The sequence below is a fragment of the Rhinatrema bivittatum genome, chromosome 8, assembly GCF_901001135.1.
Source record: "Rhinatrema bivittatum chromosome 8, aRhiBiv1.1, whole genome shotgun sequence".
Classification (NCBI taxonomy): domain Eukaryota; kingdom Metazoa; phylum Chordata; class Amphibia; order Gymnophiona; family Rhinatrematidae; genus Rhinatrema; species Rhinatrema bivittatum.
Window position 1 is genome coordinate 52,379,324 of NC_042622.1, and position 19,881 is coordinate 52,399,204.

The following is a 19,881-nucleotide window of genomic DNA, read 5'->3' on the forward strand; positions in this document are numbered from 1 at the left end:
TCAGATACACTTGAAAATGCCTCTGAGCGCACATCTCATACATTTCCGAAAATGGGTGGGGTGTGGGCATTAGAGATGTGCTTCGGGTTGCTTTATCATGTCAGGCTTTGTTTCGGGGCCCACCCCCTCGGGAATTTCGTTTTTTCCCGTGGTTCGGGGTTTTTTTTTTCGGGGGCCCCGATTTTCGGGTTAGTGCGCGCTGACTCCCCGTTAGCAGCACACTAACTCTGCCACGTCAGCGCGCACTATCGGGAGTTAGCACGCACTAACTCCCATTAGTGCGCACTAACCTGAAAATTATTTTTTTCCGAAATTTCGGAAAAAATTCAATTGTTTTTCAGTTCTCCTGAACCATTCCAAATTAGGCAATTTTGTTGAAATTGCCTATTTCGGGAAAAATGATTGCACATCCCTAGTGGGCATGGTCTGGGAGGGGCGTGGCCTGGCCAAGACCCGTGCACGTAAATATGCGCCCCAGCATGCATCGAGGTCCCCTGCCATGTAGCTTTACTTTTGATATGGATGAAGTGTAAGTTATAAAATGATCAAGCCACTTCTGAGGGGGTCTGAAGTAACTGGGGGGAGTGAGGGCTATCAAACCAGGGGGCTGAGGATCAAGCTGTTAGGTGGAAGAACTGGTAAACCGGGAATGGCATGTGTGTGCACCCCTTTTAAAATCTCCTGACTTATGCAGTAGAAACGAGATTTGCATGCCCATGCACATGCCCACTTAAAATTAGGCACATATGTGCACGTGGACAGGCTATTTTATAACACATGCGCGTGTTATAAAATGGCTGCACCCCTGGGCATGTGCCAATGCCCATGTACAAATGTACGCCCGTGCGCTGGTTTGAAAGTTACCATCTTAGTGTGTGAAGTAGATTTGCTTTTGCAAATAGCTGTTGTAGTTTGTAGAGTTTTTGCCATATGAATTTTATCTCAATTTCAATGCCAATGAGTATCAGCGATGAAAAATTACGCAAGGCTGAACATTAGTTATGAATGCGTAGTAAAACTACGCGCACTAAATTTTTCACAAACGTGATTTGACAGAATAATTAACTACACCTCAATAAAGTGTGGTTAATGTTTTTGCGATAAAAGTCTGTAGAAAAACTATGCATGCTATTTTGCTACCAGGCTCATTTGCATATACTTCTTGATAGCAAAATAGTGCACACATAAAACAAACAGTGAGTAATCTTCTGTGCAGTTTACTGTATTAGCTCCAGGAGACATGGATGGGGGTGAATGCGCTTGTTGGTGAAGAAAGTGGGATGAGCTGGTGTCTGGAAGTGGAGACACACAGAGGGGCAATATTGGTACGAAAAGGCAATAGGGATGCCAATGATGAAGGCTCACTGAAGCATTTTTCTCCATCCTCTAGAACATGCCACCCTAGGTGATAACCTATCCTGCCTAACAGGTTGCCTTCACCCCTACAAGCATCATTGGAAGAAGGAGCCCTTATGGATAAAAGTGCATCATCTGATATAAAATTTAAATCTTTTGCCCAGTTTGTTAAGCATCTTGGTTTTATTATATTAATGACAAAAGAAATCAGACTGGCTACATAGTTTCAGGTCACTTAGGGCTGGGCAGTTCAAATTTAATATTTTCACCCATCTCACAGTATTCTTTGAGTAGATAAAGACTTTGCATTTCACCGGTGAAGTAGTATTAGATGCGTCTCCACATTTTAGTTTCCCTTTCCCTAGACTACCAAAAGCAATTACTTAAACCCAAGGACTGAATTCAGAAGAAAGCACTATAATATGAGACTGCTTCAAAACATACTGGAGTCTGATGTTTCACTGGAAAAAAACTGGAAAAAAACAAGACTACAAAACTGAAAATGCATTAATGAATGTTAAAATCCGAGACAAGATATCATTATCGTTACTGAAGGTTTGTGGTCACTAAGGAAGAGAGAATAATTTTCTGTTTTATCTTCCACTTAATCAGATTCATCTCATCAATTGTGTGTGTGAGACTTTTAGAGGGCTGTATCTATAATAGGATGTGTGCTCTGAAAATTCGGGACATTCCTAGAGAGCCTAGACAAGGAAAAGGTAAACTGTTCCTGAAAAAATCTAGACTGTGACGCATTATGCTGATTGGCTAAGGTGAAAAAGATCCCCATGGTGCAACAGGGTTTTCACAGCATGACAGGTTGTGTGGTATGCCAACTGTAACCACTAGTTAAGGCTTCTTTCCAGTAACACTTTCGTCCTGCATTTCATTCCTGTTCAAATGGCTGTTGCATGGGATGGAAACCAGCCTTGGAACGTGAGGATACTGCAATCGATAAGCTTTGTAAAATACAGAAAGTCATGTATTCTCATTTTTTTGTTTTATGTACAAAAAGCAAAATAAATATATATGAAATGGGGATGAGCACTGGTGAGGGATCTGTTTCAGAAACGGTCTCAGATCCAGCCATTTATTTGTACATCATTAAGGAGGTGTCGATGTTCCAACAGCAAAAAAGCAAGTAGTAGGGCAGATCCTTCTCCTCCTTCCTCTCTAAAGGGTGCAAGGATCCAGTTAATGCTCAGTCTTTCTTTCTTCTTTAAAAAAGAAATATATATAATATATATTTATATATATATATCCTTGAGACATTGGAATGGATTCTCGGGGCTCCGCAAAATTAAAAGGAATTCAAGTATTCCAGTGCAACCTCGTAAACAAATTTGTACTGCTCCTGGAAAAAGAATAAAGGAGAAGAAATGTTATAGTAACAAATTTGTGAAAAGACGTTTGTGCTAATATAAAATGCTAGCAAAATGGTACTCGTGCAGCTTAAGACTAAGTAGATAATGGATAGTCTAACTCAATCTTTGTTTCTTGACTCATTTGGATGCTTTAACTTTTCTCCCCAGGTTTTCCTACATATTCCACTGTTACTATGGTCAACTATAACCAAAGGATGCATTACTACATTAGAGAGGTGTAGTGCACAATACAAGAACAAAAGTCAGCAGAGTAAGGTAAGAATAACATGAATGGGATGCTGCAAAAAACGAGACACTGAAATCTGAAACTAAGAACTACTCTGCCATGTTGTTAAATGAAAATTTGGGAAGATTATCTGCATGCACCTAGTTTATGAGCTTTTGTTCATACTCGGTTTCCTCATTCAAGATCATCTTTTTCATACTCTCAGTTACTGCTCAGTGAAAATGGATTATGAAACTCAATTTGATTTATTGCATTTATATGCATCCTTATTAAACTGAATGGTTCACTCAAAGGGACTTACAACAAAGATTAAAATATTTCATAAAATACTAACAAATACATTTCAAATATATAATATATTGGGGGTAATTTTCTAACAGCCAGCGTCAGGCTAAAGTCTGCATGTAGAAAGTAAGTACTCACAGACTTTAGCCTGAATTTTCAAAGCAAAGTAATGCAATAAAGTTCACTTTGAAAACTAGCAGCTCCGCATGGAACCCTGGTGGCACACAAGTACAATTTATACCTGCGTGTAATTTGCAAAAATTCACCCCCCTTGTGCATGCTACCCACACATGTGCGCGCAGATTGTAAAATCTGGCGCACATGTGCACGTGTCACCCAATTTTATAACATGCGCGTGCCCCGGGAATCGCGCACACATCTTTTAAAATGTATCCCAAATTATTTTGAAAATTCAGACCAATATTCCAAAATGAATAAATAAGCAAGAAATGTTATTCAATTCAATCAACATAAACAATATCCTAGGTTCTAATGACTCATCTCATAGGTCATTTGCTGAAAGCTTTGCACTATATATCAGCAGCTCTAGAATTTACACTCTAAATTTTACCTGTATCCTTCAGAATTGGTCCCAGCACTCAAGATATCATCAATTACTATATACATTGTTATGCTCATGATATCAAGTAACTTGTTGGTCAATCAAAATGACATTATAAGCAGGGGGAAAAGTTTGTGTTTTACTAGTTGACACATTTTCAAAGAACTAAAGAGGTATGTCAACTTCACTCAATCAAATAGCTGAAAGGCTGTACAAAAGTATCTAAAAGTGAGTTAAGGCACTATATGCCTGTAAAAATTAGCAAAATGTAATAGTGCAATGCTGACCATGCAACAAACTATCCTATAATTTCACGTGGACTCAATCAAAGAGTTGCCATAGGAACATAGGAGCAGTTATTAAGGATGGGCATTTGTTTAAAACAAAACTGCAAATCACGATGAATAAGGCTAATTCGTTTCATTCAGGGGGTGTTGTGAACCAAATCAGGGTCCTTCACAAATGAAATGAACCTTATTCATTCATTTAATTTTAGACTAATGCATCAGGCCTAGACTAGGGCCTAGACCGAGGCCCAAAGCAGGAGTCATGGCAAGGCCCAGTCAAGACACTGAGGTCTCGGTGAAGGCATGGGCTGATGCTGGGGCTTTGGCAGAGATCCCTGAAAGTTAAAAAAAAAACAAAAAAAAAACCCCAACTTACCTGATCCATCAGGTATCTGTCAAAGGCCAGGTCCCAATGCCGGGGCCTGTGCTCGGACCCAGGCCTGATGCTACGACCCAACCAAAAGGCCAGTCCTGATATGGGGGGCTTCCACCTAGGCCAGGGTCCAAACCCAGGCCTGACACCATGACCCGATCCATAAGTCGGGTCCCGATGCTTAGGCCTTGGTCTAGGCCAGAACCTGAGCCCAGGCACGATGATGTGACCCAACCTCGAAGACGGGTTCTGATGCCTGGGCCTCGGCCTGGACCCAGGACCAATGCCGGGGCCTCAGCCAGGAGGCTGGGTCTCGATGCCTGGGCCTCAGCCTAGGCTGGAGTCCAAGCCCAGGCACACATCTTTTAAAATCCTCCCACTTACATGGTAGAAGCAACATTCGCGCACATAGGCTCGCATCCTCTTAAAATTGCATGCACATGTGCATGCATTCAGGCTATTTTATAACATGCACGCATGTTATAATATAGTCACATCCCTGGGTGCAGTTCCAACAAATGCACGAACATGGGTGCCCATACGACTGTTAAAAAGTTACCATCTCTACCAGTTAACTGCAACTGAATATGTGATCTGCTGCGGCTGAATATTGACCCTATTCTCTTTACCTGATGGGATATGCAGGGCATGGCACATCAACAGGGAACAAAATCTATCTTCTTGTATACCAGGTTCCAAACGCTAGTGAAACAGCAGCAATGTACAGGCCACAGATATTTGTTTTGGATTTTTTTTTTTCATTTCAGGGTTTCTTTTTTTTTCTGTTTTGTTTGGTTTCATGTTTATTTTGATTCAGTTCATTTGCTGAACCAAAATAAACATTAAAAAACCCAAACATACAGATACATAAAACAGAAACGGGGCCTCCCCATGTCTCTCCAACCCTCCCTTCCGTTCCCCAAGAAATATGGCAGGGCATCTAGGATCGAGGTAGGAGCAGGAGCGATGACCACTCACTTCTATCTTGAGTATTTTGCATAGCCAGCCCTGAGAATAGCGCCATGAAACGTAACAACAGTGCTAGACACTGGGCTGGTTGTATGCTTGTATAGCTGTACAAGAAAGTGGCACTGACCTGCACTGAGACCAGCGTCATTTTGATGTCACAAGACATTGGTGTAAGGGCCATCCATGCATAATTTTAAAAAGGATTTATAGTGGAGTAAGAGTGAGTAAGCATCACTTCTGCCCCTTTCTAGAGCCTGGACCTACATAGAAGGGGTAAGTATAGGCCGGGGAGAGGGTCAGAGGGGACCACATAGGCCTGGGTCCCACTGGTATCTTGGGTGGTGGAAGAGGTTTGGAGGGGCTTGGGGAAGCCCTCAGTAGCAGCAGCACTGGCCCAGATGACCATATTTTTATAAACAAAACAAATATACTTGAAAATTTAGGTGTATTTTCAGGCAAGGCCACATTCGTTTCAGATGTGCCATTCATTTAAAATGAGTGCACATCCCTAGAAAATATCTTTGAATTTAAATGATACATTCTCTGATACAGACGTTTGGAGAGCATTTCAACATTACTGACTTTTTATTTAACTGGAAATGTCTCTTTAAGAAGATTTTATGTGCCAGGTGAGAAAGGCACTGATTTTTGAGTCCTTTTATCCTGACCCATAGTGGTAATGGAAAAGTGTATAGTTAAGGTCAAATTTAAGTTTTGGTCAAAAGTAGGGCAAAAAAGGTGCAAAAGGCCTAAGTCCATTGGAGTATTTTTGAAATAGTACAGCTTTTGTTCACAGATTTATTTATTTATTTATAAACATTTGATATTCTGTCTTTTTCCAAAAATGGCCTCAAGGTAGATTACAATTAAATTAGATTAACAGGTACATTTGCAATAACATTAGTTGTAGGGTCATGAGCAGTCATCATTGAATCAGTGTCTAGATATCATGGATATCGGTTCTTTACTCACAAAGAGGCTGGGGGATGGCCTTGTTGGATAGCCATACTTTTGCTTTGGGAAAATTAGGTAGGATGGATCAAGATGCAATTTAGGGTGCATTTTATTTAATCTCTTGCAGCTTCTGAAAGGGTTTTTTGCCCCCTTGTATGTATTTTACATGTTATATTTAATAGATTAAATTTGCTTTACTTCTAGATGTCCGTTACCCCTTTGAAATGATTTCTGTGAAAAATGGCTCATGGGGAGTTGGTTGTTCTTTTTTTGTAAGTTATTTAATAAGATTTTTTGAAGTGATTTTCCTTACTGGACTGTTGTATTATACATGTCCATTATGTATGTTTATTGTAACCCGCTGAGGTCTGTGGATCAGCGGGCTTTAAATTTTACACATAAATAAATAACGCATTTTAAACCAGACTATATATAAAGAAATAAATTATTTTAGAACTTCTCAACTTTGATATACTGCCCCTATTTTTTGTGCATTATATATTATGTATTGGTACTTCATAAATCCACTCTCTTCTTTGCAGCTTCTGAAAGGGTAACATTTCCACAACAAAAACTATGCAAGCAAAATCATGTTCAAAAAATACTGCAATGCTTTTGCTCATGTGTTAATTTAAATCATGCTAAAGTTCATTATTTAGAAGTTATTGCTGTATTAAACTGCACATTACATCAACCTTACTACAAAATTTTGTGAGAAATTTAGAATTACCTAGTTCTAGAGTACATATCAAGGATAGACCCTCCAATATTTGATATTCCAAACCTTTCAGAAAAAAGAGGTTGTCTGACACAATTCAGCCTTGTAAAGAACGCAGTAAAGTGAAAATTGTTTGCTAATCCTGGTTTGCATTCAAGCTAACATTTAGAAAGTTGCTAAAAGGGAAAGATAACCTGGTCATTTTTTGTCTAGTTAAATTTGACCAACTTGCGATTTTACACAGTAAAATTTAACCTGTCAGAGGAGGATATGTTTAATTGTTTAGGTTTAACCAGCTAAATTAATGCTTTGAAAATCTACCCCATATTAGCTAATCTAATTATTGAGCATCAATGGAAGGGTCTTGATATATGCTTTTGCAGATAGTTGGAGTTAACTGATACTATGGAGGTCAAAACTACTGTTTCTGCATTTCTTAGTAGTCTGCTTGGGTGTGATGATTGACTTTTTGGAAAGATGCATATCACTAAAATTCCAGAGTCTTGCAGCTCAGGACAAAAAAAAAAATCAAATGGAAACTTACCAGCGTCTCCACCATGTTGGACTTATTATTTCGCAACGTTTTCACTGTGTGGAACACGTCAATAATGTTCTGCTGCTGAATCATTTCACAAACACTGCAGATGGCACAGAAAGTCCCACTGCGCCCGCCACCATTACTAGGAATCAAAGCGACAAGGGTTCATTGATAGCAGAACAGCATACTCTTTTCAACTTCTGATCAGGCAAACTGCGTAACTTGCAAAGTTCAACACTCCTGTTTGTTAGAAATCTCCAAGAAGATATGGACTTTTGCCAAAACATGTTTGAAGTACGCCTTCTAACAAGTGTAAAAAATCTTAAGGTATAACAATGTATGTCGCTATTGTTTTCAGGGGGCCTCACAATCATACTTGTGGTCAGAGCTACAGTTAGCGCGATTATACACAATCAGGCACATCCGTGTTTGAAGATAGGAGAGGGGCATTTGAAAAAGGAAAGAAGATGAACTTTTTAAAAAGCGGAGAAAAGAGTAAAATGGTCATTCATTTGGAAAATTAAAAAGGAGCCTTTCTCTTGGGTCAGAGACAGGGAGGGGAGAAAATTTGCAATTCTGCTAGCCAGTGTAATACATTTGCATTAGAGCGGCACAAGTGGCAAAACATATAACGATAGAGATGGATTTAATAAAATTACATTTTTTAGATATTCATTCTGGGACTGCAACAATGAATGTACTTGAATCCCAGATTCTTTAAAAAAACAAACTGTTCTTGGGTAATCAAGACTAGGGAGGCTGTGTTTTTAACCCCTGCAGGAAGTCCCAGCATACAATAGTGACACCTAAGACCGGGCTCTGGTTATACACATAGGGCCAGATTTTCAAAGTAAGCGGGTAAGATACGCGCGTACCCCCCCGAAAACCTGGCCCAAACACCTCCTGCGCACGCCGAGCCTATGTTGCAGAGGCTTCCGGCGCGCGCAAAGCCCCGGGACGCGAGTAAGTCCCAGGGCTTTCCTGGGGGGGGGAGGGTGTTTCAGGGGGCGTGTCGCGATCCGCGCGTCATCAGGGGGCGTGTCGAGGGGGCGTGATGCGTTCAGCTTCGAGCAGGCGTAACTTTCGTGATAGAGGTAGGGGGGGTTTAGATAGGGCCGGGGGGGTGGGTTAGGTAGGGGAAGGGAGGGGAAGGGAGGGGAAGGTGGGGGGAGGGTGAAGGAAAGTTCCCTCCAAGGCCGCTCCGATTTCAGAGCGGTCTCGGAGGGAACGGAGGCAGGCTGCGCGGCTCGGCGCGCGCTGGCTGCCGATTTTTGGCAGCCTTGCACGCGCTGACCCCGGATTTTAATGGATACGCGCGTCTACACGCATATCTATTGAAATCCCGCGTACTCTTGTTCGCGGCTGGTGCGCTAACAAAAGTACGCATGTGCTACCCAGCATGCACACATGTACACTGGATTTTATAACTTGCGTGCGCAAGTTATAAAATCAGGGGTTGGCACGTGTAATGGGGTGCACAATTGTGCAACTGCACGTGCCGAGCCACGCTGCCTTCTCCCGTTCCCTATCCCCTACCCCACCTTCCCTTCCCTCCCCCGTCCTTTCCCCCCTACCTTTTTCTTCTGTTTTGTTTAATTTCACAATTTTCTTCAGCCCTGGGGCTGAAGTAAGTTGCGTGTGCCGGCTTATTGCCGGCACGCGATCCACGGCACGCTGGCAAATATGGCCACTGTGCCGGGAGCCTGACCCCGCCCCCTCCCCGCCACTTTTTGCAAGCCCCGGGACTTACGCGTGTCCCGGGGATTTACGTGCATCGCCAGGCCTTTTTAAAATAGGCCCGGTGCGTGTAACCCTTTTAAAATCCAGCCCATACTGAGAATAGGGAGTTGTATTCTGTGAATCCTGGTCAAGTATTGTCCCCGAAATGTCTGGACTAGATGGGAATAATGAAAAAGTGGGTGTGAGGGTGCAATCACTAGGGATGTACACTGTTTAAAACAAATGTATAAAATGCAACAAACCAAAAACAGACTTCTACAAAAATACCTGAAAAATTTTGAACATTTAAATTATGCATTAAAAAAGAATGGGCTTTAGGCAGGCCTAGGCATCAGCCTGGTACCATTGCCAAAATCTTAGGCCTAGGTCTGGCACCTGCCCGTAGACAAGATGTCATGGCTGATGACTAAGCCAGGCACCAAGGCCCGACCCGAGGCCTGGTCCCATCATTGAGGTCAAGACCTCGGCCTAGGCCCAAAACCAGGGTCTGTCCCGAGATCTGGTCACATTGCTGATCTAGGCCCAGCACCAGGACTGAGGCCTGGTCCTGTCACCCAGTCCAAGGCATGGTCCATTACGAGACTCAGCCCAAGGCCTGTTCCTACCACCTAGGCTTAGGCCTAGGCCCTGAAACAAGGCCGGCCGAGACCTGGTCCCATTGCTGAGACCTAGGCCTGAACCAGGCCTTCTGACATCTTCTTCCATCACATGACAGGGGCCTAAGGCTGGGAGGGCACCATTTTAAAAAATGGCCACCACCAAGCCCCCCACTGGATCGTTAGGTATAGAATTGTGGGTAAGGAGAGGATATGGGGGGAGGGGTTGGTGATCCCAGCCTCTGGTGGCCATATTTTTTGATTGAAGGGTAGAGGTTTTGGGCGGGGCTTGTGCTGTACTTAAAATTTGCTCAAAATTTTTTTTAAAAATATGGCCGCTTCCAGAGGCAGCAGGGGGCGGGCAGAGGATCTAGGCAGACTATTTTTGATTACTTTTGGGGGAGGGGGTCCCACAGTCCTGGGGCCGCCATCACGCAATGTTTGGGGGGCATTTACCTTTGCAGTATTTTTCTCTGCAGTACTTAACTGTGAGAAAAATTATCACAGGAATCACAGAGTGGCAGGGCCTATTACCACTGCTTTGTGACTCCTCCAGTATTTTTCCCTTGGGGAGAAATGCCACACTTTAGTGAATGCTCTTCTAAGTTTGTAACTAAAATACTGGAGGGTGAAGTGACAATTATGATGATGTTGGAATGGGGCAATCACACAAGGCGAACACCATGCAGGGTCAGATTAAGGATAAAGACAAACAATATGCAAAGAGAATAAAAAGGAATGGAGAATAAAAGAGAAAATATATTTCCTCTGTATTGAGACATGTTGTGACCACATCTTGGATCCTGTGTGAAGTTCTGCTCACCTCATCTAAAAAATGACAGCAGAAATAGAAAAGGTGCAGAGAAGGGCAAAACAAATGATTTATTTATTTATTTATTTATTGCTTTTCTATACTGGCATTCAAGATAAGCATCTCATCATGCCGGTTTACATTTAACAGGGGGGTGAAAAAATAAATAAATGAATAAATTAACAAATTGTAGCAAGTGAAAAGAAAAAACTCTGCAGTTACAATAAAACAGGGGAGATGATGAGAGGCTATGCAGTCCAGGGCTCTTTATCCTGGAAAAGAGATGGCTGATAGGGGACATGATAAAAGCTTATAAAATCAGAAGTGGGATGGAACAGGTAAATAAAGGGCAGTTATTCACCCTTTCAAATAATACAAAAACAAGGGGACTCCATGAAGCAAACAACCAGCACATTTAAAACAAATTGTAGAAACTACTTTTTGACTCAATGCACAATCAAACTGTGCAATCTGGTACCAGAAGACGAGACTAATATAGCAGGGTTTAAAAAAAGGTTTGGACAATTTCCTGAAGGAAAAATCCATAGAAAATTGTTAGCTAGGTAGATTCAGGAAAGGTGTCACTGTGAGTGAGAAGTAGATTTTCTTTTGGGATCTGCCAGTTACTTGCAACCTGGATTGGCTACTGTTGAAGACAAGAGGCTGGCTCGATGGACATTGGTCTGACCCAACATGGGATTTATTATGTATATAAGTGACATAGTAGCTGATAATACAAGTTTGCACCTAAATTTAGGCCTCTGTGTTCAGTGCCTATTTTTTGTTAAACATAGGGCCCTAAATATTTGGCTGAAAATGTACCTACATTTAGGGACCTAAAACCTAGCAGCCCAAAATTAGGCCTACTATTCATTTTTCTAGATTTAGACTACTAAATTAGGTGCCTAGTAGACTTACCACTTGACTCCATGTTTAAGGAACAGTCTAATCCAGTCTTGGATTTACCCTATTGCATGCAGGGACTTGTAGTTTTGATTGTTCCATTCATTTACCTGAAACAATCAAAACTACAAATATCTGCATACAATAGGGTAAGAATTAGACTGTTCCTTGTGACACGGAGCCAGATGGTTGAAAGTTAGTGCTAAGCATTGCACTTTTTTCCTCCACACGAACTATGTCTTTGTAGTCACCCACTTTTTATGGCTGCTAAATTTAGGGTCACGAGTGAAACTAGGAGGCCAAATTCAGGGACTCTGCCCTAGTACATTTTCATAAGGGCCAATTTAAGGGCCTTGTTTTAAAAGTTAAGCAACTAAACTCCTTGAAAATTGACCTCATAGTGAATGGGAGTATGGGGGTCCCATGGCTGGTGTGCCAACCAGAGTCCAGGTTACTGTTAATCTTTCCCTGAGTAGGAGAGGGTTGAAATGGGGGAGAACTCCTGGGTGGTTGTGAATGAAGGCTTATTCCACCAAAGTCCCAATAGAAGCTGGTTCTGATCGAGCTGGAAGTTCAAAGAAGCAGGAGCAAACTTCTGCATTGACCCTCCCTCCCCCTAAAAAAAAATCCAAACCAAAACTGTGCAGAAAGTTTTCTATTTGGGTACTGATTTTCTCCTGTTTTTAAAAATATACATAAAGGGCCAAATGTAAAAAGTGTTGCTCGTGCTAAAAGGCCCATATACGTGAGAATGGGGGCCAGGCGTGAGCGACGCGGATTTTGAAAGCCGCTTATTGTGTGCGTATGTGCGCATGCACGAGCTAAAGAAAAGGGGGCAGAAAAGGGCGGGGCACGGGCGGTCTGGGGAGGGCTAACACTTATGCACGTAAATCCGTATTTTAAAACTGGAGACGGCGGTGTGCAGCGGCTTGTTAGCTGCATACATTTAACGCTGCTCCTGATGAGATGTAAGTCTGCAGAAATTAGGGATGTGAATCGGGCTTTGGACGATTGAAAATATCGTCGATATTTTCAAAATCGTCTGAAATCCAGGAGCACTGGATGGCCGGCGCCATTTTTAAAAATGGCGCGGGCCATCCAGTGCTCCTACCATGTGACAGGGGCCGGCCAATGGCACGGATACCCTGTCACATGGTAAGGGCAAAGGCCATCGGCGCCATTTTTATTAGTGGCAGACGACGGCCCGAGAGCGGGAGATTGCTCCCGGGACCCCCACTGGACCACCAGGTACCTGTAAAATGTTTTTGGGGGGGTCAGGAGGGTGGGGGAAGCAAAGGGATTAGTTTTAAAAGGTCGGGGTGGGTTTTTTGTTTATCGGCTCGGGCGCAGCCGCTAAACAAAACCGCGATCTGGCCCGATGAAAAAAAAACCACATGTGAATTGGAACCGGAATCCGAACTGATTCCGGTTCCGATTCACATCTCTAGCAGAAATCGCATTTTAGGTATAACATGTCAGGGTGAGGGGTCCAGGTCCACTGGGAGGAGTGCAGGCTGAAGAACCAGAGGGATCTGGATTACGTGAGATAGACTGGGAAAACTGGTGGACTGCTTGGTAATACTGGGAATATCCTTCATGTTTTAAAATCTGTTCAATCAGAATGTTTTCTCGAGTAACAGCTTAAAATTAGGAGCACAATTACATGAAGTAGGCGTATTTTAAATCATACCCATGCAAATGCATGCATTATTTAAAATTCCAAAGTATGTCGTGCGCCCATATGTGCATGTAAGGGCACCTGCACGTTTGTTTTAAAGTTACCATCATAGTCTGAAGATACCCATAATAATATTTTGCTAATTTATCAAACGCCTTTCCCAACAGGAGTTGCACCAAAGTGACTCAAATGTAGAGGAAATGATAATTGTTAATGGCTAAAGCAATAACAGGTGTCCTGCGTCTTGTTGAATTATTATTATTATCACTGATGACTTGTTTAGCACATAACAGATGTATGCAGTGCTGTACAAACACTTTTAATTGTATTGACAGGTTGCATTACTCCCGCTGAATTCCAACAAATTTCAAATTGTGATTTTTAAAATATCGTATGCCTGTGTCTACGCCCCTCTCTGCTTCCCAGGTTAATTGTCTCAGGATAATTACAGCCCGAGTGAGGACTAAGACATTTTCTACAAAGGGAATCCTTTCAGCAACCTTGTGCTCCTGAAGGGATTTTCCTTTTTAATGCCAAAATGTTCACATGCATCACACTCTCTGTGACATGCCAGAACTCCACTGAACCGACAAGGCAAGACAGGCAAGCCTCACGGCACCAAACAGTTCTGACATCATGCTAACGCAATGAGCAGTTTAAATACGTTTATTCATTCTCCTTGATGCTGCCTTCTGACCACCGCCAAGCTGCGTAGCTTTGTTTCCAAAATCCCGCACATGCTACCTCAGATTTACGAGTAGCTAGCATTTGTAAGAAGGCTGTGTGTGAATTATACCGGCTTCCTGACACATCACTTTCAATATGCTGGGGCAGACGATAACATCAGCAGCATTTCAGCACTTTACTTACAGGCAATGAACAACACTGCGTCCGTCTCTGCTGTCGTATTGCTCCTGCCATTTCTCCAGCCGCCGAACCACCTTTATGATGGAGCGCTTGGAGGGAGGCGTGTCTCTGTATGCTGGCCAGCCAATGTACTGCAGCTGCTGGACAATGCGATATCCATCCTGAGGCTAAAACAGCAAGTTGGGGAGTGTCTCAAAATTCATGCAGCAAACATTCCTACAAGGGCAAATGCACTGTATTTTCTCGGATGTAAGAAAAGGAAGTTCCCCAACACATCCAGGAAGCCCTCTCAGAAGCACCAGCATTTTCACCTCCAAATGAGGCTAAGTGTGGAGATAGCCAAGACAGCCACATGGTGTCTTGTGAGATTTACTAATGCTTTAAAATATTTCCCAGTTTCAGTGACATAATTTAAAATAAATCCACGCTCCATTGATGGAGAGTAGAATTGTAACCTTCCTAAATTACAATAAAAATTAAACTCTGATTAACATGCATTAGTTTTGCTCCATATGAGGTACAACCTAAATCCACCTGAGAGTGAATCTGAATTAAAGCTGAATCCATGTGTCATAGAAATATAGAATATAAAGCCTATTTAGACGCCCAGATTCCTTCCTTACAAATCCCAGCTGATCTCCGGATTTCCCCAAATCTAGACGCCTCTGTGCCTATCCCAAACGTTCTTAAATTTTGTTACTGTTTTTGTCTCCACCACACTGAGTGTCCTTTTCATGCAACCAACAAACTTGTTGTGAAACAATATTTTCTGATATTACTCCTGAGTCTCTCCTGGGAGCACCATATACGTGACCTCTTATTTTACAGTATTCTTTTCTCTGAAATATCTTTAGTTCTTGTGTGTTTATCACTTTGAAGCATTTTAAAGTCTCTACTATAACCCAGTCTCTCCTCTCCTCTATTTATGTCCTTAAGTCTCACCTTATGGCTTTTGGTGCAGTTCATGCACCATTTTGGTAGTCTTTCTCTGGACTATATCCTTTCAGAGACACAGTCTACAGAATTAGATACATTATTCCAGATGAAGCCTGTGCAGTTGCATTATTACCACCTTTTTTCTATGGTTTATGTCTCTCCCTATGTACCTGAGCAGCCCCCTGGCTCTGGCCACTACCTTATAGCACTGTTTCACTACCTTGAGGTCATCAAACATGAGCACCCCAAGATCGCTCTCCTGGTTGGTGCGCATCCCAAATGCATGAATCTGCACTCCTAGGAGTGTCCACTCTGTTGCAGATCTTAGCGTCCCTTGTAAAAAGGCAAATCTGTCCTTCAAACCCTTCAGCAATATCACTCATAAAAGAGAACTGGCCTCAGGATGGATCCCTGAGGTAATGTACTAATCATCCTTCTGTCAATTTCCTTGAGCTAGAACGAGAAATCAGAGGTGAATCTACCTAATGAAGAACACAAACACACTCAAACGTTATATACGATAGAAACTGTCTGTAACCCTTACTAGCTAAATTTAAGCTGAAATTGAACTCAGAATTCATAGCATAATATCCATGGGAATGATTAAATTAAAATGTTCTTTTTGGGGGCAATCTTTAAAATGTAAGCAGGGCCTGCAAGCAAATTTTCAAAGGCAAACTTCCCACAGAGTTCCCAAAAACGAAACTGGAACCCGAATCCGGAAAAATAAATAAAAAAACAAACAAACCGCGAATCGGAAGAAAAACCCACACCAACCCTTCACATTTACTTTCTTATAACCCCCCCCCCACCACCACCACCACCATCCCGATCCCTCCCCAAGACTTACTAAAAGTCCTGGTGGTCTAACGGGGTCCCACGAGTGATCTCTCTCTCCATGCTGTAAGGCTATTGGGCCTGCTATGACTCAAAACAGCACCGATAGCCTTGCCCTTACGATGCCACAGGGGCTACCAGTGCCATTGGTCAGCCCCTGTCACATGGTAGGAGCATGTGACAGGGGCTGACCAATGGCACCGGTAGCCCCTGTGACATCATAAGGGCAAGGCTATCGGTGCCATTTTGAATACTAGCAACCGAGGGCCCGAGTGCAGGAGATCGCTCCGGACCCCCGCTGGACCACCAGGGACTTTTGAAAAGTCTTGGGGGGACTCCTGAAATCAAGCAAGAAATCAAGAAATTAAGTTAAGAAATTAAATCAAGAAATTAAGTTAAGAAATTAAGCAAGAAATCAAGCAAGAAATTGCTTAATTTCAAGAAATCACTTAAAATCTGGCTATTCCAAAAAGCCTACACAACTAACAATCATCCCACCAATACAGATACAAATAATAACCACACTTAACCTGACTAAGCACAACCCTCTCTGCGAATACCCAATACGCATCAATCAAGCTCACTTCACAACGTTGTAGCACTAAATACAATGATGTACTGTTAACATTATTCCTTAAAATTCACTATCATATTAAGGTAATTCACTAAATGTCATGCCATATTGCTAAGATAATCTGAGAAAATTCATGCTATACTGTTTCAGACAACTAGTTAAAATCATGTTATTCTGTTAAGACAAGTAGCTAAAATCATGTTATACTGTTAATTTAAGTCGTTCTATAATGTTTCAATGTAAAAGGATAAGATGACCTGTTGTCAAACTATCCCTCAAGTTACCATGTAAACCGATGTGATACTTGTTTCGAATGTTGGTATATAAAAACAAATAAATAAATAGATAAAATAAATGAATGCACATGTCGAGTATAAATAGTAAACTTACATATTGCCCTCTACAGAGGTGCGCTCTCTCTCTCTCCCTCTCCCCCTCCTATTTAATGATAAATGACCCTCTTAACTGGATAAGTTAGAGCTGTTATCAAGCAGGTCTAAAGTTAGCTGAATAAACTTATCTGGCTAACTTTATGTATCCTGGCTAAGGTAACCAGACATATTTATCTGGCTAACTTAACTAGCTGGCTGGCTTTTAAATACTGACCCACATACTTTTTGATTTTATAAAATATGCAAGTCAGTGTACATACACAAGTTATGCCCTCCAAATGAAGATATAACTTTTCATGAGTGAATCTCAGTGTGCACCTGGACATTTACCTGTGTATTTGCAAAGTAAATGCATGTGCTTTGAAAATCCTTGGTAAAATATGTGTGAACAATATTATAAGATTACCCTCTTAAACTCTAGTTAGTTTCAGCATATTCCTTGCATGATTACATTTCCTGGGGAAATAGTTCTAGAAGAGATTATACATTTAGGGGTAGATTTTATAAACTTGCGTGCACGCGTCCATGTAAGCACGCTACCTGGCGCGCACACATGGATGCCCAATTTTATAACATGCGCAGGCAGGTGTGCGCATGTTATCAAATTGGGTGTCAGGGCGCGCAGGGGGGGCACACTTGTGCATCCTGCACGCGCCAATGCCCATGGCCTTGCACACTTCCCTCCCAGTCTGCTCCAATTTCGGAGCGGACTGGGAGGGAACTTCCCACCCCTACACTAATCTCCCTTTCCCTTCCCCTAAGCTACCCCCCCAGTACTAACCTAGACCCCCCAAAATTTTTGTTTTGCCTGTTGTGCCTGCCTCGAGGCACATGGCCACTGTGCCGGGGGCCTCTAGCCCCGCCCCGCCCCTGACTGCCCATCCCTCCCTCACCCCGCCCCTCCCCTTTCTCGAAGCCCCGGGACTTACATGTGTCCCGGGGCTTTACCAGCGTGGCCGGGCCTTTTATAATAGGCCCAGCACGCGTAGGCTTTGAAAATCCGGCCCTTATTGCTTTATTACATTTAGGTTGCATTTACTTAATAGCTTTATATTAGTTACTGAATACTGTTTTATTTTTGCCTTTAATGCTTTGGGTGACATTTATTGCATTATTATTGATATATATTGAATGGATTCTAGCAATGTAAACCATTTTGCTATCCCTGATGAGAAGTGAACAAATAATAATAAACATTTTCATAGGTAGCCCTTGGCAATACAGAGTTATTGGACTATAACCCAGGATAAAGGTATGAATGCTCTCTCTTTCCCACCACACCCAATTTTAAATAAGGCTCTACAGAACATCAGGAAACATCATTCATTTGACTGTTGTCTGTGGCATCCCCCCAGAAAGGAATTTAATTCATGCCTCAAAAAGATTCTGCGATAATAATTCTTCATTGGTCTTACCCTGGCCATATTGCAGATTCTGAATATCCTGTTGATGACATCCTCATCGATGTCTGCCGAAACAAATTCCACCTGTATTGGCCCATAACAGCAGGATGTCTTTTCTGGCCAGTACTGCATGCAGAGCTGGTGAAAGGGGCAACAGAAATGTACAGCAAGTTAGTGACAACGGTTCAAGGAGCCTCAGCCTCCAGACAGATTTTTGTACAACCCAACGGCTTCTCCCCGTTTACGGTTTCCAGTTTCATGATGCTGTTATTATGTGGAGGACAATTTCCAAATGGTTCTACCTGTGTGACTAAGCAGATCCCTGGGTAAAACTGAGGGCAGAAATTGTTCTTCCCCTCTGCAGATAAAAAGCACCTCTGCTCTGAGCCAGCATGGCTGCTTTTAAACTATATTAGAATAGGGGCATGGCCTGGAAAAAGGGTGGAGCCAGCTGGTAACAAGTAGGACTATCCTTTTGACATCTCCGTGCCATCATTCATGGCACCACCAGTTGTCCCCAAACCTTCAAGAGAAAACTCTGCAGGAAGTTTCCTTTTGAAAATGTACCTGCGGACTTGCAAGCATGGTACATTAGAATTGCCCCAACAGGATACAATTTTAATAGGCTACAGAGCCTGAGAAAATTATGTGGACCCAAAGATAGAGTGAGGTAAGTGGCATTATTTATTTATTTATTATTATTTATATACCAACATTCAATCTCAATTGAGATATCACACCGGTTTACATTCAGGTACTGTAGGTATTTCTCTATCCCCAGAGGGCTTACATTCTAAGTTTTTGTACCTGAGGCAATGGAGGGTAAAATGACTTGCCCAAGGTGTGACAGCTGGACTTGAACCCTGGTCTCCTGGTTCATAGTCCACTGCTCTAACCACTAGGCTATGCCTCCTCCCTGTGCAAATTAGACAGACCTGGATTTAAAAAAAGATTTGAACAGGTTTCTGGAGGACAAGTCCATTATAAATTATTAGCCAGAGACGCATGGGAATTGCCACCGGCTACTTCCGGGAATAAGCAACAGGGATCTTCTGGGTTCTTTGAAGTGCCCCAGATGAAGACAGCAGGCTGGGTTCGATGGACCACTGTTCTTCTTATATTATTTTGAAATTTGCCATTATCAACTAGCTGAATACCATTTAGACTGAATTGAAATATATAGAGGTTAATATCGAAAGCCTTCATATGTGTAACGTTTTGAGTTATCTGCATAAAAAAAATGAGCTTTCAATATTTCTATCCACCAAATGAATATATCTTTTGTGCAGAACCTTTTATGTGTACATTTATCTAGACAAAAAGGGCAGGGCTTGTGCAAGCATATTTGGCGCCACAGGCGAATTTTGGTCATTCACCCCTCTTTCCCACAATTTAATTATTGGCGGCAGTGGCTCCAGCACAGTGCTTCCTTCTTTGACGGTATTAGCTCTGATACAGCACCTCTCTAGGCCTCACACTGGAAGCATTTTG

General features: G+C 42.3%; 1 protein-coding gene across 6 annotated transcripts in view; it reads right to left on the reverse strand.

The window, feature by feature from the left end:
* Positions 1–2,347: 2,347 nt before the first annotated feature.
* The window catches only part of PTPRT (protein tyrosine phosphatase receptor type T), a 1,509,925-nt gene continuing 1,492,391 nt past the window's right edge, over positions 2,348–19,881 (reverse strand). For all 6 annotated transcript variants that reach the window (XM_029612345.1, XM_029612346.1, XM_029612344.1 and 3 more), the window contains 4 exons: positions 18,403–18,528; positions 14,252–14,415; positions 7,660–7,795; positions 2,348–2,710 (listed from right to left, as the gene is read on the reverse strand). In XM_029612345.1, the coding sequence (XP_029468205.1) occupies positions 2,657–2,710; positions 7,660–7,795; positions 14,252–14,415; positions 18,403–18,528 (480 nt within the window). In that variant the 3' untranslated portion in view covers positions 2,348–2,656. The remainder of the gene's footprint in view (positions 2,711–7,659; positions 7,796–14,251; positions 14,416–18,402; positions 18,529–19,881) is intronic.